The 27,442-nt window shown below is 38.4% G+C and overlaps 2 protein-coding genes and 1 long non-coding RNA gene across 5 annotated transcripts; 1 reads left to right on the forward strand and 2 right to left on the reverse strand.

Annotated features, from left to right (window-relative positions):
* The first annotated feature begins 754 nt into the window (after positions 1-754).
* Positions 755-13,695, forward strand: tlk1a (tousled-like kinase 1a). Its single transcript, XM_044365103.1, is given in 24 exon segments — positions 755-947; positions 949-975; positions 977-1,025; positions 5,136-5,257; positions 5,377-5,448; positions 6,775-6,813; positions 7,275-7,350; positions 7,455-7,498; positions 7,683-7,778; positions 7,874-7,960; positions 8,074-8,166; positions 8,330-8,440; positions 8,540-8,676; positions 9,712-9,900; positions 10,101-10,167; positions 10,659-10,756; positions 11,006-11,087; positions 11,174-11,265; positions 11,441-11,530; positions 11,620-11,789; positions 11,967-12,102; positions 12,207-12,318; positions 12,405-12,512; positions 12,638-13,695. Coding segments are annotated over 24 exon segments (2,325 nt in total). The 5' UTR covers positions 755-890; the 3' UTR covers positions 12,809-13,695.
* A 229-nt stretch (positions 13,696-13,924) lies between these two features.
* On the reverse strand, positions 13,925-20,034 carry gorasp2 (golgi reassembly stacking protein 2). Of its 3 annotated transcripts, XM_044365108.1 has the most exons (11): positions 19,815-19,979; positions 18,410-18,518; positions 17,555-17,635; positions 17,243-17,446; positions 17,037-17,123; positions 16,822-16,952; positions 15,699-15,831; positions 15,456-15,588; positions 15,215-15,289; positions 14,981-15,097; positions 13,925-14,691 (listed from the first exon to the last, which is right to left on the reverse strand). In XM_044365108.1, the coding sequence occupies exons 4-11, from the start codon at positions 17,408-17,410 to the stop codon at positions 14,465-14,467; spliced, it is 1,071 nt and encodes a 356-aa protein (XP_044221043.1). In that variant the 5' UTR covers positions 17,411-17,446; positions 17,555-17,635; positions 18,410-18,518; positions 19,815-19,979; the 3' UTR covers positions 13,925-14,464. The 3 variants fall into 3 exon arrangements, with proteins under 3 accessions (XP_044221043.1, XP_044221041.1, XP_044221042.1); XM_044365106.1 differs by lacking the exon at positions 18,410-18,518 and having other exon boundaries at positions 19,815-20,034; XM_044365107.1 differs by lacking the exon at positions 19,815-19,979 and having other exon boundaries at positions 18,457-18,518.
* Positions 20,035-23,224: 3,190 nt separating this feature from the next.
* LOC122992652 lies at positions 23,225-23,672 on the reverse strand. Its single transcript, XR_006406093.1, has 2 exons — positions 23,513-23,672; positions 23,225-23,417 (listed from the first exon to the last, which is right to left on the reverse strand). It is a non-coding gene; the product is annotated as an uncharacterized LOC122992652 (long non-coding RNA).
* Positions 23,673-27,442: the final 3,770 nt, after the last annotated feature.

Genomic DNA, 27,442 nt, shown 5'->3' on the forward strand with positions numbered 1-27,442 from the left:
CCTTCAGATAATCTGTGATCATTTTTGATTTAGCAAATCAATTTTTTGAGTTAGTATGTCAAGTTCGACCTAATAAGTCAAAATTATTATCACTATTTTTATTTCATGACTAAACTTCATGCAGTTTTTTTTCTTTTGGCGGAAATTGGCTTCCATAACTTTTTGACATCGTCCCACTGATAATTCCATTTCTCTTAAAGAAAAAGTCTAAGCTTCGAACATGATCAATCAATCAATCAAACTTTATTTATATAGCACCTTTCAAACAAATCAAATACAATTCAAAATGATTTGCAAGCGACTGATTAAACGTGGGATGTTAAAAATGGACTTAGAGACCAATGCACACCAAAAATAATTTAAAAAGTTAATTGAATAAGACAACAATACAAGATGGGTAGATAGGATAATATAAGCAATACAAACTACAAAGTAAAATTATGAAATACTACACAAAATAGATTATAATAAAACACCAAAGTATTAATAAGATAGAATAATATATTTCCAAGTGATTTGTAGGCTTTCCTTTTCCAGTTGATGTGTGTTTGTATTTATAACTTGTAAGTTGATCACATATTACATGTTTTTCTGCATGTTGTCATTGACGTCGAGGAGAATGTGATGTACCCCCCTCGCGATAAGAATTTTTGCACACGATGCGTGACGTTTCATAGTCAAGGCAACCACTTGAAGACGGAGAGGCGGCTCTGAAGCCAGGACGCACTGCTGAGGTGTGCTGAGGTTCGTGCCCCACAAACATGTTATAATTAGACATTTTCACTCTGTGGCAGTCGACTGTACCCATGTAAAAACGACTGGTGGTTCTCTAGTCGGTTAATTTCATCGTCAGCGTGAAAGATTAACCGTACGCGCAGCAGTACTTACACATGAAAAGTAGCTTGATGAGTGTCCAAAGTAGTGGAAGTTTGGAGGGGACGCCATCTTTGGTCCAAGCTCTCCACGTCCCCAACACGGACTGTGTTTTCAGCAACATACCACGGCAGTGGTGAAGGCCCAGGAAGGTATCGTGAAACGATTTAAGACGCATATGTCTCTTCTTCTTGCTCGTTTCGGTCGTTTTGGGGGCAGAACGAAAGAGAAGGGTATTAAAATGACCCGAGCAAAGCTTTAGTGACGAACCCTGCTTGCTAGTTAACGTTGCAGTCAGCTCCAAAGTCCATTCAGCCTGTTTGGCTAGCTAGTAGCACTGAAGACACAGGACTGTCTTTCTGTGCCCAGGCCAGTGCAGTAACCTAAAGACAATTAAACAGCTACGTGCATAATGGCGATAAACCTTTACGAGAGCAGAAATGTTACTGTTGTAGTCGGTGCATCCTTTTCCAAGCATGCAGCCGTTGTAGGAGATAACACTAGTCAAGTTAATGGTAGATATGTGAAATGGAGCAGCAATTGCAACGAGAGAAATTAAACTATTTCTGGTGATGGTTAACGTTAATTATATGACTGGCTTGGTAGCAAGTGAGCATCGTTTATGTGTTGACTGTAGTGTTTCCCTTAACCAACCGATGTTCACAATATCTGTGCATGTGTAACTCACGTTAAACATCACGTTAACCGAGAGGAAGGGTCTTGGATTGTCTTTAAACACAACATTATGCATCTAATGTTAAATTTAGTTATTGTCTGCAGATAGCCCTTTGCTATAGCTGCTACTGCATTGGCTGGCAGGCAGCCTTATGTGACCTTTTAGCACAATCAACCTAGATTGAAGACCTAACTGTTAGTGTAGATGTCCGTGCAAAATGGTGTTTAGTGTCTCCTTCGGATGTGCAGCACGCTAATCCACATACAATCAAAAGAACTGATGCTTGCTTACTTATTTTATACATCTAGTGACCTTATGTAGTTGTCATTGTTGTTAAACATGCCTCCTTGCACCCTCATGAAGATATTGAAACGATGGAGAATTTAAACTGAAATTGGGGCATTGATGTAGCTTCTCCATGTCTTGGTATTATCAGTGTTACATGCATTCATTGACATTAATTAATGGTGGTTGCCTGCATCAGTATGACACTTGCAAATATTGAAAATTGGGACTTTTTTTAAAGTCACATTTGAATGAACCTTGTTAGAAGTAGTCTATTTCAGCTTATGACAGAGATTTTAAAGACTTTCCAAATGTCTGCCATAAACAGGTGGTCACCCTGCTGAGCAGCATGGAGTTAAAATGACATCCACAGCAAGAGTTGTAGGGGTTCAACCGCTTGGTCCTGCAGGGGCTTGGAAATATAGATAATACTTAGGCTATGAGGCCTTCATGCTGAAACAAAGGGAAATCCTTGAAACCACACAGATGATTTGTGTTTATGATGTGAAACTGGCATAACGTTCTGGGGGAAAAGTGAGATATGGCAATGGCTCCATCTCAGGAAAACCAAAATTGCACCAAACAGCTGCAGTAGAAAGGGTTTTGAAACCACAGCTTCTCGTAAAAATGATGGTTTTTAATAGGTACAATCACAGGATTTCAAAAGGGCTGGTTGAACACTGAACATACCAGTCATTTATTCACTACATGAGTTATACTCTCTAGTCAAACTGTAGTGAGGTGAAAGGTGAAAACTGTCATTCATTTGAATCATTGGGAAGTGAGAAAACTGCTTGGTTTGGTGAATACATAGATTAAGTAAGTAGTGCTGTATATACTGATTTCAGAAAATAGTTCTCATAACTGTTGAAGATACCACATGCAGCAACCACAGGTAATATCTTATACAATTGTCCATTTAGTTGTATAAGATAGATGACCGCAGTAGATGACTTCTTAAGCATATAGACTGACAATTTGATTAGAAGTCACAGACACATCATGGGGATTGTTACAAGCCTACTTTGTTGTCTTTTAGATGTTTTAGCGAAGATTTGTCCTATTAGCTTTTTTTTAAATTTTTTTACCTTGCACAGTGTCTCTAAGCATTTGAGGGTAATTATTGTTAATGAGATCTCCGAGTATTATCAGGGAAAAGCATGTTAATAGTAAAGGTTAGTTTACATTTTCAAACTCCTGAAAAGTTGATCACTATTTATATAGTAAGTGGGCAAGTTACAGTACAGAAATGTCAACCAGTAAACTACAACACTGTTGTCTTCAGTCTGCTTATAACTGCAGACAATGAGTATATCTGTTATTTTATGCATTCCATAAATTAATTTCAGTCAGACAAGTACTTCTACTGCTGTGGCCTACATTCACTATGATTGTGTGTTTCTAGACTTGCCACTTGATTGCATTTCAGTGCACAAAGTTCAGGTGATGTACACAGTCTCATTTGTAATGACTGGGGAGTTTTTCTTTATCTGAATGGAGGATCTAAGGATAGAGAGTGTTGTGTGCTGGACACATTGTAACGTTTAGAGACAAAGTAGTGATATTGGGCTGTATTAATAAAATTTGACATGACAGCACGGCTGCAATTAATGATTTTCATTATCAATTAATCTTTTAATTATTTTCTCGTTTTACTGACAAGTTGTTTCCACACACACATATACTGTGTGTATGTGGTGGAATTTCTGTAGATGGGAATATTTTTTCTCTCTGGAGTGTAAAAGATGACTTGGTGGATTGGAGATGATATGAATTTGTGACCTGAGTGATTTTGTGCTTTTGGTTTTGGGCACTTAATTGATGATCTTACTTGTCCTGATCTGGGGAAGTGTGTGATATTTTGCAAGGGGTATAGTCACAAGTTGGTATTATTTAGTGGGTTGGCGGTGTCTCTTACCGGTTGCAACACATTTCTCAAGTTGCTTCATGTTGCACACAAAAATTGGAATGTTTGCACAATCACTAATACTATGGACCTTATACTGTCCAGCTCTAAGATGACTGACGATTGCTGTAAGATATAAAACTTAGTATGCGTGGTTTTATTTATCATTTGCATATAACAACAAGGACGTTGGCACAAGTAGCATTTGTCTTGCCACAACTCATACACGTTGGGTATATTTATTAATCAGTGGCTTTTAAATAATGAACATGTTTCACATGAATAATTTGGGCAACTATGTTCTGATTATAGTTATTGTTCTCTTATATCTACAGGAGATTTTTGTCTTTGGCTTATTATCTGGCGTTTCTGTGTCGGTTCTCTGCAGCACTGCTGATGCATTGATGTCCTTCCTGCCTCACGATTAGCTGAAGTCATATTTATCTTGGGAGAGTTAGATGGCATCCTAGCATGCCTTCTCCTGTCAGCAGGGTTTCCCATTCACATACTTGATACACATATACATATACTAATTGCACATATGTTGCAGTTAGTTTTTGGAGACAGTCTTACTCCATATGCTGCCATCAGCGTTGATGGGTGTGTGGCTTTAAGCGGCTGTTAGTCATTAGTGTGTTAGTCTAGATTTGGTTTACGTTTTTATCATTTGACTAATGTGTGCGTCACCACAAGTAGGGTTTATTATGATTTTACAGTTAGTATTAGGAAAACTTTGTCATTGTGAAATGTTTTTTTCCACTAAAATTGACGTGAAAAACCCCTACCAACTGTCTGCACAGATACAGTGCCAAGGCTGCATACTAGCCCTTTGTAGATTCAAAATGGTTGTCTCATTAAAGCACAGGTTTAGTAAGCAGACCCCTCTTGAGTCTGCAGCAACACTGAAGGCCAGGGAGCTCACGTAACAGTCCTACAGGAACACAGTATTCATACTTGCCTAGCAGTCAAAACATTGCTCTTGGACTCTCATGATAATAGTGTTTTGCACAGAAATGTTACTTTTTAACTTCTCCTCTGTGTTTTTTAACATCATTTTTGTAACTTTAGCATTATTAAGCTGCCACTGTTACATTTGTTAGTGGTAACAGAAGTAAACACAATCAATGATGCATAAAGGTAAAATGAAAACATTTTCACTAGGGAATAGGCATAAATTTAGTCTTGCCCTATATACTGGTTTTTGACAAAAAAAAATTATCACCTGTCAGGGTTTGAGAAGGTATAAATTTTATATACATGATGCTACATTTATCAGAACCCTGCTGTCATCCTTATTGCTGCTGTCATCTGCACCTGAGTGGGTATTCAAAGGCCTCAATGAGGCGGATCCTCGAATAACAGAGTAACACTGTGCATTGTTTCTAATCTTCTCAGGCACCATGGAGGAGCTGCACAGCCTGGACCCCCGGAGACAGGAGCTGCTGGAGGCACGCTTTATGGGCGGGGTCAGCGGCAGCACTGGGGGCAGCACAGGCAGCACAAGTGGGGGAACCAAAGTGAGTGAATTTTTTTTTTAGCAGTGTTTTCTCAGTATTTGTGTAGAATAATCTGTTTAAATTTTAAGTTCAGAGTCCATGCTGAGTTTTATCCTAAAATGCTTGCTTTCTTTTGCCAGGGTTTGACCAATAATGAATGTTCAAATCACAGTTTTGGAAGCCTGGGATCCTTAAGCGACAAGGAGTCAGAGGTACAAATTCACATCTTGGCTCCTGTTTGCCCAACAGCCCATTGACACTGACTATACTTACATGGACTAGAATAATCAGACTACTAACTATTTTAAAAAGATGGTATCTCAGTTAAGCTGTTTACATCGGTTACCTACAGAACTATTCTGTTTAGATTCTTGCTTATTGCAGTGGAGCAGAGCCCAATTAATGAGTGACAACACACTGCCAAATTAAAGTTTTCCTCCCCTGGAAAGTAGGCCAACATGATGAGCAGCTTGGCTGCCATATGTGTCATTAAATACCTTTTTAAAAAAATATGACATTGATACATACTGGGATTGAGATATATACATAGTGTGTCTGCTTTTCAATAACACAAATACAACTTGACATATTCAACATAAGCTTGCTTGCACAATATCTTTATTCATATTCAGATAATCAGAGAAAGCTGTTTTTATTTGGCTTTTTTGTTTGTTTGTTTGTTTGTTTTTATTTTTGGTCCATTCATAAAACGGTCCATATTTGAAAATTGCAGTCAAGGTTAATGGTCATTTGTGCTGGTCAGTGAGTTCTGGTGGCGCACGTTTTAAAAATAGTAATAAAAATAAAATGAACAACATCATCCAGACAATATATGTGACCGATCTTTGATAAGATTCTAAAAATCAACTACTTGGCCATTTGGCTATATGTCCTTGGGTGCAAGACTGCATTCAGACCAACAAAGGCCTCCTCACTCATTTCAGTGAGACCACTGCATTTGCACAGTGTAGGATGCCAACCACCATGTTGTCCTCCATTTAATAAGCCTTCAAACTGAACCTCTGTGTTCATATTTCATGTTCTTTTATGCTGTGGCATCACACTGCAGACCTTTGTTTTGTAGTAATGCTTTTTGCTGTTTTATAGAATTTCTAATTGAATATTTTGATCAGTTGAATTTACATTTACACATTGCAGTTAAATGGAAAAATGTATTTCTTAGGTTAAAAACTAGTATTTACCACTGAAATTGGTTGCAGTTGCTCAGCACTCCCTTGACATTGTTCCTAATGATGCAAAAGTAACATACTCAGACCACCGCCTGTTGACAAATGCCTGGACTGTGCAAAGTTGGATTTTTGTGGTTGTGAAATGGTAGTTTTTCTGTATACGATCTGGAACTGTGATTAATTTGGTGATTATTTTATGGTCATCCTTCAGGAGTTCCCAGACCTTTTTTGATCAAGAGTCTAGTTGTAATGAAATACTCATGTAGCAAAAGTTTCTAACTATTTTGTAAACGGAACCTTTATCTCATGACTTTGGCCTAAAACTCTCTCTTCTTTCTCACTTAATAGGGGTCAGATGTGAAAAGAGGCAGTTCTCCTGCTTATTCGGTGGGTATATGATGAAATCTGAAGATGTTATTGGTGTCACTTGCTTTGATTATATAGAAATAATACCAGTAGACAATTCAGATATTATTTCTAAAGAAGAAAAGTAATATGAAACTGCAATTAGAGCAGCTACACAAGTCAAAATAAAATCTGTAGTTGTTATAACCAAAATCAATCATAGTAATTTTGCTCATATAGAGATCAGGAGTATTATCATAATTATCCATAGTCTTAATGCATTTGGAGTCAACTCTATATGCACAATATAGTTTTCCTTGTTGTGAAATGTGCATATGTATATCTTGCAACTGTAGCTTCAGTTTTTTGTCAACTTAAAATAATAAACAGTTGGTGGTGTTGTGATGCAATTACGATAGCAGTCCTAGTATTGATGAAGTATCAAAACAGCTTTGTTGTGCAGTGATTGTTTTGTAAAATGTTGAATGAATTTTCTCTTTCAGACTCCGGAGAAAAAACAGTCTGAAACAAGCAGAGGCAGAAAAAGGAAACCTGACATCCAATCAGAGAGCAGCCAAGGTGAGTCTTTTTTTGTTAAGAGATGAATTATGACTAGATGAGTTATTGCAGTATTTCTTTTAAAAGAGTTTAATAAACACTCTTTTCCTTCTTTTCCCTCACAGGAAAATCAATTGTGCGAGGACCCAAAATAAGTGATTATTTTGATGTAAGTTTTTCATTTGGCGTCAGATGTTTGATCTGTTGAAAGGAAGTGCAGAGTGAGTCATGTGTGCTATATTTGTTCAACTGTCCCTAAAATAACAGCACTGTGAAATAAAAGGAGCCATTCGTGGGTCTGCTGTTACCAAGTGTTAGGCAAAGATGTCACTTCTACTCTCTTTTCCTTTTAGTTTCAGGGAGGAAACGGGTCCAGTCCTGTGAGAGGTCTCCCGCCAGTGATTCGCTCGCCCCAGAACTCGCATTCCCATTCCGCTCAGGGCATTGCTGTAAGATGTGCCAAAAGTTGTACTCAAAATCTCCTTTGCTGCTCCATTTGGTGTCGCCCTGTCTTAACAGAAGTGATGTCTCTCCTCTGTTGCAGGTTAGACAAAATAGCTCATCTCCTACTAGTCTGTCTTTTGGGGACCACATGACGCATCCAAAGCAACTAGCAGTCAAATTTGTTCAGGTGAGGAGAATGACCGTGGATACTCTGGCCACCATCGGCTCTTTTTAGTTGCTCTTAAATATTTTTGAGATTGCTGGGCAGTTTATAATTTCTTTTGTTGTTTTCCACTCTAGACTGACCTTACTGTGTTGAAATTGGCTGCCCTTGAAAGTACAAAGAATCTAGACCTTGAGAAGAAGGAGGGGAGAATAGATGATTTGCTGAGGGTAAGGAGGAAGTCACACCTTATTTACAACCTTGCAGAAAGGCCTGAGCAAGCTGTGATGTTGCTGTAGTGCCAAACAAAAAGTAATTCATACATGGAAATAAAACAGGTTTGGGAGTATACTATGATTTGACTGTTGATTTGACATTTTTCTTGCTTCACAGGCAAACTGTGATCTCAGGAGACAGATAGATGAACAACAAAAATTACTTGAAAAGTACAAGGAACGCTTGAATAAATGCATCACCATGAGCAAGAAGTTGCTTATAGAAAAGGTAAACATTGTTTTTCTAATTCTTATGAAAACTGAACATTCATGTGTTTGTGCAAACATGCTTGCTAACATACATATAATATTTTTTATTATCCTTCAGAGCAACCAGGAGAAGCAGGCCTGCCGGGAGAAGAGCATGCAGGATAGACTACGTTTAGGCCATTTCACTACAGTGAGACATGGAGCCTCATTCACAGAACAGTGGACAGACGGCTATGCCTTCCAAAACCTTGTCAAGTGAGAAGCTTTTACAATAATGACATTGTCTGTAACTCATTAACCATTTTTTTATTGCTTTATATATTTTATTCATACATTTTTTAAATTTTTAACCTTTTAATCATCCTGAGGAAAGACCTCTTTTTCCATATATCACATTCATACCTGGAAGCTGCCCAGTACAACCTCAGTCTGGTCGGTTTGCCACTGAGCAGTTTATGTGTTCAGGGCCCTGCTAAAAGACCTCTTCTCTAACCTTCAGGCCGCCACTGCTGCCCTTTTAATTCCAATTATTAATTCCTGTCACAACTTATCAATAAATTGTTATAGGGAGCAAGTTAACTCACAAAAATGTGTAGTATAGGGCAACTTTTGCACTTGTTAATAGTATTTCATTGTTTAAGTAAGTAGGGCTGCCCCATAAACATCCATCATGAGTTATTTTTTTGCTGTGTGATTTTTACACAGAACAACACAGAATAATTGCATGGCAGGCTACAAAATATTTACAAACAATCAAACACATTCTGTGTAAACAATACTATAGTCTTGATAAGCATGAAGCATTGCAGCACGATTCCAACCCTGTTTCTGCTAGTTTTGGTGCTGAATGAGTTCAGCTAAATTACTCCTGGATCAGATACTGGCACCACTTCCTCAACCATACAGCGTGTCCACCATGGTACCGTCAGGAGCCAAGCAAGAGTTTGCTAGCTAGGATTACACTTTTTTTTTGGACTGTAAAGATCTGTTGCTCTCACATTATAAAGTTCAGTTCTAGTAAAGGCAATAAAGTCTTACAGATAAAACATGAGACTTGACATGAAGGCTATTATAGGAGTTGAGCAGCTGCTCTATACATGAGCTGGAGTTTAATTGGATGCAGTAACTCCACCCACCCCCATTTTCTATGCATAGGCCCAAAGAGTCTTTATCTTTATTACAGTGTTTTGATAAGATGTTCTAGTTGAATATTTTGAGTCATGACTACAAATGGAAGAAGGGAGATGGTATCAATCTGCTCTAACAATAAGCTCTATTTTCCATCGGCAGACAGCAGGAATGGATAAACCAACAGAGAGAGGACATTGAGAGGCAGCGAAAACTGCTGGCCAAGAGAAAACCTCCATCCTCCAGCAACTCCCAAGCACTAACCACAAACTCAGAGCCAAAGCAACGCAAAACCAAGGCAGTGAATGGAGCAGAAAGTGATCCCTTTCTAAAACCCAGCCTACCTCAGCTGTAAGTCCTTGTGTACATAAAAACATATCAGCACAATCATTCCTCAGAAATACAGAGTATCAGTTGTAAAGCAAGTTCAACAGCCTGCAGCAGTGTTGGTTGGTTGACTGAATGCACAATAAGTGAGTAACTACAGTAAATGTACAAAAGCAAATGCTTTTCTTGTTTTTGTTTCCCCATATTTGTCTCACCCTGGAAAGGCTGACACTAGCAGAATACCATGAACAGGAAGAGATCTTCAAACTGCGACTTGGACATCTCAAGAAGGTTTGTCAAATACTCATCCTGGCAAATAGAAGGAGAATTTTTATTAGAACTTTTTGTTATTCTTCCAGTAGGGAGTTTGTCGACATATTCAGCACAGACTTAGGACTTGGTGTATTAATTAACTTCATCCAGGGCCCACAATATAATAGGAATAAACATTTTAGAAGATGTTATCTAATTGGAGTCAGTGAATTATTAAATGTAGCAAATCTTTGTCTTCTATATGAGGATAATTAAACATTCAGCCCAATTCTCTTGTTTCCTGAGCTGCTCCTTTAGTGTGAATGAGCCTGTAGTTTGTCGACGTTTTCATTGTTTTTCCAATGAATAAACATTACAGGCAGCCTTTGATAGACTCTGTACCAAGTCAGCTGTTAATATTTAATACAGAACTAGTCAACTGTGTATAAGTGGGTTCTGATGAGATCCTCTCCTTGTAGTCGGTGCATTAAAGTTCCTTCTGTGCATTTGTGTGCTTGAATCATTTATAGGAAGAAGCTGAGATCCAGGCGGAGCTGGAGCGTCTGGAGAGAGTGCGCAACCTTCACATTCGGGAGCTGAAGAGAATAAATAACGAAGACAGCTCACAGTGAGTCTGATTTGATTTCTTTGGCAGTTACTGCATTGACATTGGAACATGATGTACACACAAGGCCAGTATCCTCATCCACGGCTGTGGTGACGTAAAGTTGCCTGTCAACTGGATGAAGCTTTCTTGTCTTTTTCCACATCTGCCTTACATTGGCTCAGAGAGCTGAGTGAAGAATTTGTCATAGACATTTGTATATGTGTAATTTTTAATGTTTTCTGTGCTTTCTTTTTTTTTCTCCATCCAAAGATTCAAAGATCACCCAACATTGAACGAACGATATCTGCTTCTACACCTTCTAGGGAGAGGAGGCTTTAGCGAAGTTTACAAGGTAAGTCATGAACTCAAAATAAAATTATACTGTTAACAAGTATTGTTTTCAAAGATTAAGACAATTTTTGTGTGCTTGTTCTACAGGCCTTTGACTTGATTGAGCAACGATATGCTGCTGTAAAAATCCATCAACTTAACAAGAACTGGAGAGAAGAGAAAAAGGAGAACTATCACAAGTATGTTGGCCCACATGGAAATATATAATTAGTTTTAGCTTGACTTACTAAGACAAGCTGTCCTGATTAAAATTCACTTCCAGTGTATTGTTTATCTCTTTCATAAGCACCAGTAGCTGGCAGATCCTGCTTTGGTTACTAATAGAAGTAAAATTAATTACCTTCCATTCCACAGGCATGCATGTCGAGAGTACAGAATACACAAGGAGCTGGACCATCCCAGAATCGTGAAACTTTACGACTACTTCTCACTGGACACAGACACGTTAGTCACTGCACGCATTCTTGTTGATGCATTTACAGCAATTTTCATTTGGTTGCTGTTGGCTGTAATTCTTTTTATCCGTTCGATAGGTTTTGCACCGTTATGGAGTACTGCGAAGGCAATGACTTGGATTTCTACTTGAAGCAGCATAAGCTAATGTCTGAGAAGGAGGCACGGTCCATAGTCATGCAGATTGTGAACGCACTAAAATACCTGAATGAAATCAAACCCCCTATCATCCATTATGACCTTAAGCCAGGTAAACATACCCTTCTGGATAACTGATAACTCTCATTACATCAAGAATATATCAATTATGTTAAATTAAATCAGATTATATCAGAGTATCAGTTACCTTGTGAGCTAAAGTAGTCTCAAGTGATCATTTGCTATTTTTTCCTCTACTGTTGACTCATTGTTGATTATTGATTTCAAGGCAACATCTTGTTGGTGGATGGCACAGCCTGTGGGGAAATCAAAATCACCGATTTTGGTTTGTCCAAAATCATGGATGATGACAACTATGGTGTAGATGGGATGGACCTGACATCACAGGGTGCAGGGACCTATTGGTGAGAAGAAATATCCCACATGTAGATAAATCACATATAAGTGCTTTGAAATGTATATAAGGTGGCTAGTACAGACACTAAATTTCTTTTAAAAATCTGGCCAGGTATTTGCCTCCTGAATGTTTTGTGGTTGGTAAAGAGCCTCCAAAGATCTCCAATAAGGTGGACGTGTGGTCTGTGGGTGTCATCTTTTTCCAGTGTCTGTATGGAAGGAAGGTAAGGAAGGCAATGCAGATTTGTCCCTTTTTTAATACATTTTGTCATTTTTGCCTGATAATAAAGCACTGTTCCCTCTTTTGCAGCCTTTTGGCCACAATCAGTCTCAACAGGACATCCTGCAGGAGAATACTATACTCAAAGCTACGGATGTTCAATTCCCTGTGAAGCCTGTTTCCAGCAATGAAGCTAAGGTTGGTTGAGCTTGCATACAAAGGGGATTCAGCCAAGTATTGTATTATCAAGTAAAAATATCTTAAAACACACAAACACTGCTAAATGACCTACACATTTTGGATTATTTCCTCTCCCTCTTTAGGCCTTCATAAGGCGGTGCCTAGCATACAGGAAGGAGGACCGGATCGATGTTCACCAGCTGGGAAGTGACCCCTACTTGCTCCCTCATATGCGGAGGTCAAGCTCCTCTGGAAATCTGCAGATGAATGCTGCTGGCTCAGGACCAGCCTCCTCCAGTATCATCTCATACTGACGGCCTTGTACTGTGACAGAAATGTAAACTGATCGAGTGGGCTGCCACATCTGCAGAACTTCTCAAGAGGCTCAGACTCGTGGGAGAGGGAGGGAACAGCCAGCAACAGGAGGAGCAGGACACTGGTGGGGAGATCTCACCTGGCCTCCTGACCTGTGCCAGGCTTCTACTTGTTTACCAGGGCTTCGTCAATGGAGGGACAGTGAAGGGATGTTTTAAAAGGACATGAGTAAATCGACCTCTTAGAGGGTCCGACAAAAGCACTGAAACTGACAACGTACCTTGAAGAAAATGTGACTGGACACTCGGTTCAGATGTTGCAGAGGGATAAAGCCTTAAAGGGCCGAAGGGAGACTTGGCAGCGGCTGTTTAGATTAAATAACGTGGTCCTGCCAGGGTGCAAATGATTGAGCTGCTAGAAATTAATTTACTGTGAGGCAGAGGACAGTCATCGTTAAGTAGAACTACAAAGATCTCACTATTGATTTTCACAAATGTTAGGCTTTAATTTGAGTTACTTAGCCATGAGAATGTAATGTGTAGCATACAAGTGGCATCTAGTGACGTATAGGCTGGGGCAGCATACTTACATTTAATGCACAAAGTAACCAAATGTAGAAAAATAACAATGTATAAAATCCTATGCAGGAATATTAATTAACAAATAAATTGGAAACTGTATATTCTGTACAGGGTGAATTTTCAAATTTTGAACTGCAGCAGTAACATGTACAAAGAGTTAAGATTTGCCCTTGTGAAAGTGGTTTCCTGGAGCAGTTTCATTTTGCTTCTTTGTTGCTCTTACTTTTTCAAGGGCTGTATGTTTCACTTCGGGTACAAATTGTACAGTTCTGCTAAGAGTGAATAATAAATGCCAGGAAACTTTTTTTCTCCCAGTGAATGATATTGTTAAATATATCATCTTTCATTCCAATGTTAACATTCATGTTCATCACCCAGTTAATACACAATCTACCAGTATTAGCCTCTGTTTTCTGAGATTACACTGACACTCTGTGGCTTTGCTGGGTACTGCGTCATGACATGGTTAACTGAGGATGGTCAAAATATGAAATAAACCACTAAATATAGATGAAAATTTAGCAGAAAGCAGAGTTAGGAAAAAATACATCAGTTTAATCAAGATGTCTCACTGTACATACAAATTTTGTACAAAAACAAAACCATTTAATCAATGGCTACAATGCTGCAGCAAGCAAACCTGCTTTTTTTTTTTTTTTTTAAAGGAAAATTCCCAGTAGTATAAGTTACTGTCCCGTCTTCCCCTGAAGATATTAAGTAGTTGGACTCCTAAAGAGAGATGCAAAGATACTGACTTCACATTTATCAGTCACCTTGTTGGTTTTTCTTAGCAAAGTTCAAAAAGCCCACATAGTCAAAGTTAATATACAGTATATACCTATTACTATGACTAAGCTCTGAGCTATTTAACAACATTGTTCTGCACCAGAGTGTGCGAATGACTCTTGGTTCCAATCTGTCTCTGGAGCTCATACAATCACGTCCTAACTGTGTGTATAGCTGCAATTTTTCAGCTGAGTGGTCTAGCTACAGTAATAGGCTATATTGTATATTATATATTGTGGCTATATACAGACTTGAGAGCAAGCTGATAACCTTAAATGGTGCTCTCTGCTAAGATGAGTCTGCAGACATTGTGATATTTATTGATTCAGAGGTGGTCACTGGTAATGACATAACAGTTTTAGTTAGTGAGCTGTTCATTTGGATAGTGGAAAAGGGAGACGTGGTGTCCTGTGTACCAGCAGGAGGTGCATTAGTAGTGATGGGGGGAAGAACAAATCCAGACGGAGGCAGAGTAACGCAGGGAGCCACACTGGGCAGCTGAAGAGGTGGAAGACCTGCGGAGCACAACACAAACTGTTTCCAACTACTGCATAGAAAGTTCTGATAGCATTACCCAGGAGAGCCTGATTCGATCAGGCAAACATTTTTAGGTCTAGATAGGATTTTTTTCCCCGATAAAACACATATTTCTGCACTGTAAATGGATTCAAGAACTGACAGAATGCTGAAAATGTCTCAGCGTTAACACGTAGCAAAATGTACATTTATTTCTACAAACCTTTTAGATTAAATTATTTGTAATTCAAGCATAATCAAGAAAACTAAAGTTTTAAAACAAAATACCTGGTTGTTGTAATCCACCAACTGCAGGTGGCAATATGTGGCCTCTATCTGGCAAGGTCATATTAAGGTTCGGTAAATTAGGAAATGGTGGAAGACCTCCAGGTAAAGGAATTAAGCCTGTGCAACAAATAGAATAGCAGTTAGACAATGTCAGGTTAGCAGAGTAACGTCATGCAAGTTTGGCTTTGGGACCAGACTTGTGAAGCTATAAGCCCCAAAATAATTTGTACCAACCTAGTGGTGTGGTGGCTGACAGTGGGACACGATGTGAGGAGGTGATGTGGTTGGACAGTGGGACAGTAGGAGCTCCTGAAACAGTTTTTGTTACAGAATGTTATTGTCCTCTGTGTTTTTGTTCTTTTAAGTACAATTTTGATGTCTAAATTGAAATTTTCCACCAAGCAAAAATTGTTTTGCTGACTCAACCTCACAAATTCAAATAGGATATTTCAACAGAGACAGTAGTGTAGTTTACCTGTCTGCAGATTGTTAAGGACAGCAGGCGGGTTCGAGCTGACTGACAAGCTACTGAAAGACTGTTCTAATCTAGTCGATGCAGAAGACGACACAGCAACTGGAACGGTTGGAATGACGGCAGAGAGATGGACCTGGTAACCAAAAGTACTTCATCTCAGTAGATGTACACAAGTTCATATGACATCCAAATAATGTTCAGTCTGCTGGATGCAGTTATTTATGTGTTAAAATGTTTCGTTACCTCTGTGAAGCCATCTTTAGGTGGAGGAGCTGGTTCACTGCGAGTCTGTGCAGGGAAACTGATCTTCTTGCCCTCTACAAATGGCATTGTAGGTATCCTGTGCAGGTAGCCGTAGCCAATCCCACAACCTAGACTGAAGAGACGAGCACAACTGTGAGGAGAAACCCACCGTCCTCAGCATGTCCAAACTCGGCCTCTAAATGACAAGTTGTTACTCAAAAAATCCAACTCTGGGAAATCATCTTATATAACAGCATTGATAGTATGCTACAATTTAAAAACCTGCCCAGTCTGTGACTATTTTATATAAAAGGATACAAAAGCACTAATGTTGTTAAGTCCAGCTTTCATTCAAATGGCACTCTGTTCACTTAAGATTTAGTTTCCATTCAGTGTTTATGTAGGTAATCAAACATGATACGTAGTAAAAAAAACAAAACAAAAAAAACCTGTTTTTTAGTTTCTGTTTAGAGTCAAATACGATTACATTTGGACACAAAGATTCATTTTCACTGAATGCTAACTGAAAAATTTATGTAAATGTTACATTTTGAATTATTTGTCTTTGGAATATACTAAAAGTTGAACTGGAAATAAACAAAACTACTGAAACCAGACTGAAAACTGGACCCAAACAGAAATACATTTGAAAACTGTTTACATAAAAACCAATGAAAACCCTTTCAACACATCTAAACACTAATCTTTATGACTGCAATACTTATGACTCTGGTGATGAAAAGCATCCTGACGAACACCTGACAATTTTATTATCATCATTATTATTAGCATTTTTGTTAAAAAAAATCTATATCTATAATATATTTCTGATTATTTTTTGTCATTTAAAGTTGATGCTTAGGAGTGGTGAGTTAGCCATGCAGCAAAGGTTCAGGACCAGATTTGCACCTACATAGTTTCATTGTACTGTACGAGTCAGTGAAATGGCCTGTAAAGTGTCTTCTTAAAGGGTTTCATAAGCGTAGTTATTTTCCTAAATCACTTGAAACGAATATCCTGCTAGTAATCTGATAGAAGCATGAACATTTCAAAGACTGGTGGTAAAGAGTTTTCGACTGGCAAGAAAAGAAGAAAAGTTTGATTTCCTTGATGACTATCTTACCTGCCCTCTCCACCCCAGTCGCCGTTTGGCGTGATGACCACCTCACGGCAGTTGTCTGTGTCTGTGTTGTAAACATAAAGCTTCAGCTCCTTCCCTTCATGGGTTTCAACAAGGGAGAACAGATCATCACTCTGTTCAAAGAGCAAACAATAAACAGCAGGTCAGCCGGCTGCCACCTTGAAGTCAACATTACCACCAATCTACAAAGCAGGTACCTCATTCATGGCGCTGTCAGCTCCGATAATGTAGTCAGCGTGTGCTCTTAGACCAGCCAGGGCTGCAGGAGAGTTTGGCTCTACTTCCTGGACTCAAAAAAAAATCATATTAGGTCATAGCAATAAAATTACATTTGTTTTTGAAAGTTATTTTATGACTTTTGTGCCACTTTTAATATATTTCAGTATCCGATTAGCATGCTCACCAAGACATGCCAAACATTTTCATTTGCTCCTTCAAAGCTGCAGAAGCGAATGCTGACTCCCAGAAGCCCCTGGCCACCCCACATGGTGCTGGGTGTAACAGTTGTCTCCCTCACAGCCAGCGTCTTGCTGCTGTATAACTGCATCTTGATGGGTCTCTCCACGTTCATCTTCAGCAACTCTTTTAGGGTGTCATTGTCTTTGTTCTGTCAGAGATCAATACATTCACATCTTCTGTCATAACACTTATGGCTGTATAGAGACTTGATAAAGCATGTCCAACAGTTTTATTGTAGCCATAAGAGTAAATTTACCAGTCTCGTGTCACATATGGAAATAATGAAATCAAAGAATGGCTCCAGTCCTGCTTGATAACCTGGAGAATTTTCTTGCACCTGTAAAATAAAAACAGTAAAATAAAGCCTTGCAAACAGGTGAAATAGTTAATTCTGAGAAGTACTTTGAAGATGAGAGTTCAGGTGGTGAAAGATTATCTCCCCTTTTTACATTATGCACCCAACTATTTAGAAATACAGATGGTTGTTTGTAATTGCAGATATTTCATTACTCTATAAAAATCTGCAAAGCTTATTTGAGTTTATCGTCCACAGTGACACAGTTGAAATAGCTGCACACAGGATTACATGACATACTGTGTTCTTTAAATCAAAATCCACCTGAGATGAAATAAATACTCAAAATATTAGGCAGAGCATAGATAGATGGAAATGTCAAGATATATCTTATGAGGGGAAAATAACAGTGGTACCAAAATAGGGTTTATTGATGATGCTTACATTTGCACATCCAGTGTTTATATCATTATAATGCCATTATTAGAAATTTGTATGCTGAAGATTTACATATTCAGACAGACGAGGATTAAACCTCACAAATGTGGAGCTGTATCATGCTGATTTTAAATTCTTAAAAACTGGCTAAACACTAAAGAACGATAACAGCAGTGATGAGCAGAGTTTGACTTGTCAAAGTAGGAGAAGCAAAGGTGTTACTAATAACATTAACGATGTGACAGTGAGCCAGCATGCACAATACCACAAATGGTGTGATCATAGATTAATTAATAAGGAAAGTAGTCGATGCAGTGCTGAGTAAAAATTAAAATAAAAAGAGGGATGGTGTAAAAAGGAGACGGTAAATGGCATAACCTTTTCATTCAAAAACCACAACAGGTTTTGGGAATGTATGTACACACCCCGTCCTGTCACGTCATACAAAGTAGCCACACCGGTTATTCTGGCAGGTTGTAGTTTTAACCTGAAAGTTTACAGAGGAGTTCACCAAGAGCACTGACTGGTCTGATGTGAAGAATACTAGGTATCACTGACGAGTCATGAATTTCTCATCGAACAGTTTGAACAGACAAGACAAATTAGATAAGATAGCAATACATTTATACATGAAATTCTTCACAACCAAAAGAAAATTGTTCCAAAAGGTAAATTCTATTGGGCGTCTATCACTGATAACATAAATTGGGAAAAAAATGGCTTTTACCTTATAAATACTCTATTTCTAATAAGGTCGAGTAAATACATTTTAAAAATCTACATTGTATTCATCATGTTAATTCTTTTACTGCAAAATACATGGACATTGCAGATCTTTGTACTTTTTGTAATCACTAGAGAGAATGTATTCCTCATCTTTCACTGTGGTTCAGACCTTTCAGCAAGAACTTGCTTCCCATATTTTCAGCTTCATTGATGAGCCTTATACTTTTATTTTATATGAAGTAATGGTATTTATTTATTTTTCCAACTCAAGAACAGTTCCTTTAAGGACATTGTCAATTTTGATATTTTGATGGCTAAATATTATAACAACAAACCCAAATTTTATACATCCCCGCCTAGTTTGCTGCCTTTCCTTGTAGAAATGAAGTCTCCTGCAGTCTTTAAGTCACATGAAGAACCACAAAAGTGCCTCACAACACACTCACAACTCACTTATGTAAACATGTAATCTTTATTCATTTCTGTGTCTTCAGTTCTCTTATTTCTTTTGGGATTTTTTTTTTTTAATCTAATATATGACTCTATTCCTGTGCATTTTATGTTGCTCTGTCCTTTATGTTTGACAGTTTGTTTTGAAGGTTTTTACTTTATTCTTGTATTATTTGTGTGTGTTTTGCATTTCAATATTTGACTAATAAAGTTGAAAAAAAAAAGAAAACCAGTTAGATAAAACACGAAATAATTACTAAAGACAGTCTGCGCATAAAATGCTTACAGGTCAGTATATTAAATGTTATTTAAAACAGCTGTTGTGGAGCTTCATAACAACACATTCATGCAAGTAGCTTGACAGCTAGCAGCTGACGGTAACTAACCTCAGATAGTTCATTAACTCAGAGGCTGTTTTTGCGACAAACACATGTATGTGAAGCCTGTCTGGTGCCTTATCAAATACGCACTGAATGACTACATACATATCAGTGTTAAGCTGTAAAACAAGTACAATGTTAGCCTCTCTGCAGCTAACAGGAGGTATCTCGCTCTCACACAAACAAACAGAGACGATGTATCACCGCGACATGAAAGCTGCTCTTACTCTGAGGACGTGGTAGCCTTCAGTTCCTCCACCTGGTATCTCGATGCTCTGAGACCCTCCCATGTTTCCCTGGATATGTGTCTGGATGTGTGTGTGTGTGTGTAGGTGTGTGTATGTGAGTGTGAGAGGGTGGGCAAGCTGTGGTGGTTAGCAGACGGGTCTCCACCTGCTCATATCCGCACTGTGCAGTGTTTCCTGCGGTTCCTGCTTTTCAGCACTTCCTGTGGTAGCTACAATCCTGCTGCCTGATACACTGCATGAGTGCTCACATCATAAACCTTCATTGCAGTGCACCCCTGCTTCATATCACACTGTGAATCATTCAAGTATATTGATTAGACCAGAGGTGGAGGGTGTGAGGAAATGATTGTATAAATAGGAAAAAAATGCTTGTGTGAACTTCTGAGTCATAGACACCATTTTTGTGCATCTGAACAGTAAGTTCCTGTATGAAAGAGAAAGAAGGAACATCTGTTTATGCTGAAGCATATCCTCACAACAACTCATACAGGTTGATGTGAAAGAGATAAAGGAGTATTCACCCCACTCTTAGGGTCTGGGGCTCTGCAGCATTTGGTAAACTAGCTTTAGCAAAGGTCTTAAAAACAGCTCTGCCCTTGTCGTGACAATTCACCTTTTGCACTTGACTTAAATGAGGAAAGAAACAATTATCAGTATAGTATGGTCACGATTTCTATAATGCTCAGAGCATGGGCACACTCAAACTTTATACAGACATACAAGATGCTGCAGAGAGTAGGAGCTCCTAAAGTCTGAGGTTCAGTGCATGTCTGTATGCAATTTGTTAGGGAATTAATACAAATAAACTACAATTTCACCTAAGATGATTCCTACAATATCACTTAAAGATCTCCTCTAGACATGTTTTAAGATGTATGTAAAGTACTCGTTTGAATAATAATTCGTGTATAGTTTTTCCACAAAAAAAGTTAAATTATCTTGTTAAAATCCTTGAAATGACATCTCCTCCTTCTCCCTCGTTAAAAAATCCAGAATCTATGAACTTGCAAATATATTTCATTTCAAAAGTTCAACAGCTGGAAACAAGATGTCTCCTACTTCACTGTAAAGTTAATTCTCAGTGTTTGTGCACTGGAGGCTTCAAGTTTGCACATCACACTCGTGTAAGTTGAATATTGGACTAGAATTGGCTTCCAAACTAGTTGTGAAGTCACAAATCCTGCTCGTAGGCCCGCCCTTTAAAAATGGATTTTCAATAAGCACAGAGAAACTTTGCACTTTCAGCAGTTAAACGTGAAAACAGCCTTCTAGTGCCAAACTCTGCACATACATCATTCTGCACAGTGAAGCTCAAACATCCAACTGAAGGAACAAGAAGAAAAACATATTTTTGTGTGAAGGGGGACTTTCAAGATAAACCCCAGGCATGCTTTAAGATATGTAAAAAAAAAAAAATACTCTGCTTTGAATAATAATAATTTGTGTCTGATATGTTTTTTCTACAAACAAGTTCAATAACCTCTTTAGAAAATCTTAAATTTAGATCCACTAAATCCACAATCTATGAATATGCTAATATTATTCATTTCAAAAGTTCAATTACTGCAATATGTCTCCTACTTCAATGAAAAGTCAACTCTCAGTGGTTTCAAGTTTCCACGTCACACTTCTGTAAATTGCATATTATATCACAATTAGCTTCCAAACATCTTAAACTCAGATTTAAGGTGAGCACAAAGAAACTTTCCACTTTCACCAGGTGAATGTGAAAACAGCCTTCTAGCGTCAAACTCTGGAGATGTGTCATTTCTTAAACTTGTGGCACTGTGTCAAAATCTAGTGTTGGGCCTTAATTTATTTTGTGCTCACATGGTGCCTATTCCTAAATAAATTAGTTAATTTGTTCATCAAATTGCCACAAAGACTCACAGAAAACATGATGGCAGGGACTAATCCAGCACATGAGTATTTGTCAGTCTCTGGATCTCTCTGGGTGTGTACAGTGAAGCTAATGCGTAATCTGCTGTGTACTTAATGGAAAATTTGGAGGGAACAAGTCGAGTGTCAATTGAGACAGGTTCAAGTCAGGTCTCAAGTCCATGAGAGTAAGTTAAGTCATGTCTTCATAAGCAAATTGCAAGTTATAAATACAGTCCAAGTGTTTCAGGTCTCTGAATACTGACCATTAAAATGTCAAGACAGATTAACAATTTTCTTTCAAAGCTGTGTTAACAGAGTTTTTACACAGCTGAGACCAAGTCAATCCATAGACCCAGTAATTACATATTCAAGGTTTGTGGCCACACAAGGTCTGTCTGGTACTGTACAGTTCAGTAATAAATATTGTTCTTTTTACCACTTAATCTACCATTACCAGTTATTTTACAGATGATAAATCCATGAGATATGATGATGTTATTATTGAAATTAGTTAACAGTACAGTTTGACTAAGCACCACCTGGACCAGGCAAGATAAATGAATCACTTTAAACTTTACATTTTTCTGTGGACTCCTACATACTTTTTCTTAAGTAACATCTTGAAGGCACTTCTCCCCTCGTGCATACACATATTCGCATGCAGAAAACAGTGCTCAAGGTCACAGCAGTAATGTGTCTGAAATTGCACATCTGCCTTTTCCTTGCAGTTTTATTTCCTGGTATGTTGTCGTTCAGCTGCTGGAATCAGGTTCTGTGTGGAAGGAGTGTTTATTAGATATGTGTAGAATAAAAACATCATACCCTGTATTCTTTTAAGGTGAATAATGAGCCTGTTATTTTTTTTATTCAGACCCAGTGGCTTTTTATTTGATCGTATAATCACATCAGAGCAGAAACGAGTGAATACAATTGTCTCTGTATCAAACAGTGATAATAAGGGATATCATATCAATGATATAAAAAGGACATGGGCCCAAAGAGTAGATTAATGTATATGTAATTGAATATCTCTGTAGTGCAGCAGGTCTTATCAAATAATTTGAAATAAACTTGCTCAGGATTGTGATTCTCCTCATCAATCATCAGTTATCCTGTCAGTGTCCGCTAGAGCTCTCCTTGATTTTGTCTCTCTGCTGTGTTGGATGAAGCTTAAACTGCACTCTCATCCAAGAGAGGAGATTAAGCATTGGTACAATATATTCCAACAGGAGGATTTTATTCTTGACATTGTGGTCAAGAAACAATTCATATAATTACAGAATGATTAAATCACAAACATTAGTACACACTGTCTCCTGCTTCAAATGTGCAAACAAAAAAATGAAATTAATTTAATTGTTAGTTTCAAAAAAATGTCAGCTTAAAACATTTCTGATCATCACCGAAATGACATATTTCCAGAAAGGACACAAAATAGTATGAATATTTGTTATGTGGGACGGAGCAGGTGAACCCAAGTGCGGACACTCAAGGCAAGGAAACAGGGATATAATAGCAACAAGGTATTTATTTTGAAGGTTAGGGGACGGGAACGCAGGCCTGGGGAAGCTTGGACTGGTAACTGGGGCTGGGGCTTGGGCTGGAAACTGGGAAGAGCAGGAGTCCAGGGCAGGAAAGCAGGGCTGACGAGACAAGAAGAGGGGCTGGAGACAGCGTCTGGAACCAGAGCAGACAGCACCGCTGACAAACAGGAGACAGAGTTAGGCCACAGAAAAAACAGGCAACAACAAAAAAAACTACTAATGCATGAAAAATAGCTCAAGGCATTGACTGACTAGTGCAGAAGCTACAATCTGTCAGTGTGGACATGGTAGAGCTGAGTCTTTGTAAAGGCTTGATTGCAGAGATGAGGTGCAGCTGGTGTGGATCTGCCCTGACTCCAGCACACCTGTCTCTACTCACACAATCACCCAAACAGAGAGAGAGAGAAAGAGAGAGAGAAAGAGAGACAGACAGAGAGAGAGAGAGACACAAAGAGAGCAGCAGCAGGCAAGGGAGACACTGAAATAGAGATAGAGGGCATTGTGGATGAGTCCCAAGGGCAGATGTAACAATACTAACTGCAAGATTATTTGATGCTGCAAATGAATCAGTCTAAAAAAACATGAAAACATAATTCACAACATGAATAACATGCTTCGGGAATAGACAGACACTAAACAAGGTGATTGGTCGTTTCATCACAGCTACAGCATCAAAATTCACCACACAATTTCATCAACATCTCTGAGACACTGATGCAACACATTAATATTTTTCAGCTTTACAGAACTGAGGTTTACAGCAGAGCTGCCATTCAGACTATATGTATAACCTGTTGTAAGAAGCTCAGTGCCAGGAATGTTGTTTTATGAGAATCTGTCACCTTTTCCCCACATTCAGACAGATTTACCCTTTGAGGAAAACCAAAAGATTCTTCTCAAATCCCTCCATAGATTCTCAACAATGGAATAAATTTGCTTACATTTTACAAGACCAGGTGCACCTCAGTTTACTAGTACTGTGTTTCCATAATATAAGACGAAGAAATTTAAGTGTGGTTTCATAAGACAGTGGTTCTCAAGGTGGGGTCCGGGAACCCCAAGGGGTCCTTGAGGGGGTTCCAGGAGGTCCTTAGCAAAAAGGGGAACAATTTATTTTCACTATGATTCCATCCATAATTAACACAATGACAGAATGTATGACTATTTTGTTCATGGGTTTCATACACTTTCTGTAATAACACATCTAAATGCAAAAATCTTATCAAATGGGGGTCCATGGTCTTTTGAGTATCACTTTCATAAGCAATTAGAGGAAGTTAAACTCTTTTCATGTCATCGTTTAATATTTAAGTTCAATTTCTGTCCTTCATTCCTGAAAGACTCTGAAACTTTACTTCTTTAATATACTGTCAGTAAGCCATTGCACAATTGAGAATGTTTTGTTTTTATGAAGCTTTTCTGATGTCAAATTTTGGCCTGAAATATTATATATTCCTAAATTCCTTGGTGTATGTTTGTACTGAAAATTCTCTAAGGGGCTCGTCATCTCAACACAGAGTAACATGGTATTTAGGATTTTTTTCTTAGTAATAAAGGCAATCAATAATTGACATAATGTTTTTTATTATTTAAGATCATTTGGATCTTTTCTGTTGATATTATGTCATACTAATTATACAATGAGTGAGGGAGTGTCTACTGCTTGAGTTAACATTACCTTTTGTATATCAACACCATACTTATTTAAGACTTAAATCATTCACTGTTCCTTAGTGTAAAAGATCATCACATCCATTATTTACCACCAGTGAGAATTGTACTTCACATGGTGACACTTGCTCTTCAAGGAGCAGATAAATAAACTCTGTATTTCAGCAGAAGCTTGCTGACGCCTTAAAACTCTGCGATCACTGCCCTGGATAGCACTCTCTTAGATTTATACTTCCTCAGCTCTGCAAGGAATTTACAACTAAAGCTGAAAAAAAATGCACTATACTTTGTTCAGGCGTTTATTGCACAGACACCTTGGCAAGGAAGGAAGGGGGCAAGGAAGACATTAACAAAGAAGTGGCCAGATATTAAAATGTCCATGATTTGATAAACATCTAGCTCCACGTGCTTACTGTGCCCCCCCCCCCCCCCCCCCCCCCCCACACATGCTGCATTTCTACACAGTAAGCAATGCCACAGCTACAAACATCATGAGCTGCTCCTGTCAGGGTTAGTTGCTTAATGTGGTGCGTCTGTGAGGGGTCATTGTTTGCAGGATGAAAGGGTTGTCTAATAAACACATGGTCTGTGCTGACATAATGCACTCTGTTGTACTGGGAGGAAGAGATAAAATGCTAAGTGAATTAGAAGACAGTGCAGCAGAGCCAAACACCAGTACAAGTAGTTATCACGTCATTATGGTTGTTGTTTATCATTTTAATTTCAGCATCATCAGACACATGTTTGTTGTCCTGCCCTACACCATCATTCCCATTCAGGACAGAAAAAAATGGCTGAGTGTTTATCATCCGCATACTGATGCAGACAACAGCAGAGCACTAGATTACAGTCATGTGCTGTGAGGCTGTTTTATTCATTTAGCATGCATGATAGCAATCGCCACACAGAGACTTGGTTAGCTGCAGCGTAATTGCTCCTGGGCTTCATGCTTATTCCTTTAGAAAATATCCGACGGAGACATTTACTAGCAGCCTTTCAACTTTAACAAGCGCCACATTAGGTTTACACTCCCCAGCCATGGAGACAGGCAAGTTACAGTCCCTGGACTATTAATCTCCTGCTTAAAATGTACTTTCTGCCAAGATTAATCAAGTCGTGGACACAGTCAATAAGAGGAGGCTATTTAGATAAGTGTAACCCATTATAATTACTTTAGGAGTCAGAGGCCTTAAGGTGTTACAATTGATTCGGATATCACTGGTTTTTAATGTCAAGCACGCTCTCTGTTTGGCTTGAAGTTGAGAACATAATACACAGATTGCGGTAGTAAAAAAAAACACCTTTTATAGCACAAGAACATGTAATTATTGACCTTTCAATTGAAGTTCAAGAGCAAAAATGCAGCCCATGTTGAACTGTGGATTGTAAAGTAAGAATTAAAAGGTTATAAAAAGCAATTGTTTTAGGCTAAATAGTGGACAAAGTAGCGTGTGTGTATGAATGGTGTATGGAGAAGAGGGGGAAGGGCTGGCTGGCAAGCAGCCCGCAGTCAATATCATCATCATCATTTCATTAGACTTGCCTTACACAATGGGAATGTCAGTATCTATCAGGAAGCTAATGTGGCAGTGATTCCCAGGGGCGGGAGATATATTTGGCACATCAGGAAAGCACTGACAAGATTCATAGATATATAAGAGAGAAGAGTAACACAGCTGAGAGGGGAGAGATGGGTGAGCGACCTATTGTTTCACAAAATTCACAAACAAAAAAATAAATAAATAAATAAATGTGGGAACAAAATGAACCCAAGAGGAAAAGGCAATGCAATGAAGCCGATAAATCTGATGATCTTTCATTTGCAGTAATGACTGTTAAATCCTTTGTGTGTGTGCATGTGTGCCAGGTGTGAAATGGAGGGTGAACAGACTAGTGCAGAGGCAGACATTAAGTATTTCACAGTCTGGTGTCCAGAGTCAGCCAGCCCACCCTCCAGAGACAGAAGCTACTGCAAAAACAGAGCCGCTCCTTGTTATTTTACTGGCCTGATCTCCTCTTGATCAAAGTTTAATTATGCTTGTAATTAGATTTGATGGAGATAAGCTTACTGATTGTTGATTAAAGTGATGAACCACTTGAAATACTATTAAATATCAATTTTATAGTCAGGCATCAGGGTTAAATTTTAAACCTTTCCATACATTATATAGAGTTAACACACTGAATATACTGATATTTGCATCAAATCATTGGTCCAGTGATTATGTTACTTATTTTGGGTGGCCATTTATTCATGTCTTTACTGGACTGTGACAAACTATAGCAGCTGAAGGCCCGGTCTGGTTTCATTTGCATTTAATCATTCCTAGATTCTCCAACACATGCTTCCAAATTAGCCATGTCATTACATTTTGGCAAGTTTAACCTTCAATAATATGGCTTTCCTTATAAGAACAAACAAAAAAACACTCTCCCTTTAGATGTGGCAAAAAGTCAAGGGTTGCAATTTCTATTGCCCCATTATTAGCGTTTATTCCTTTAATCCTCTGT

Source organism: Thunnus albacares, chromosome 11 (genome assembly GCF_914725855.1).
Source record: "Thunnus albacares chromosome 11, fThuAlb1.1, whole genome shotgun sequence".
Lineage (NCBI taxonomy): Eukaryota > Metazoa > Chordata > Actinopteri > Scombriformes > Scombridae > Thunnus > Thunnus albacares.

Bases quoted from the DNA above. Each gene is read 5' to 3' on its own strand.
- gorasp2 (XM_044365106.1), bottom strand. From the start codon at position 19,877: ATGGGAGGGTCTCAGAGCATCGAGATACCAGGTGGAGGAACTGAAGGC. The intron at 16,953-17,036 runs GTACCTGCTTTG...CTCTTTGAACAG, and splicing joins CTGACAGCGCCATGAATGAG to AGTGATGATCTGTTCTCCCT. The intron at 14,692-14,980 runs GTATTTTGTTTT...TGTGCTCCGCAG, and splicing joins TGGTGGATTACAACAACCAG to GTCTTCCACCTCTTCAGCTG.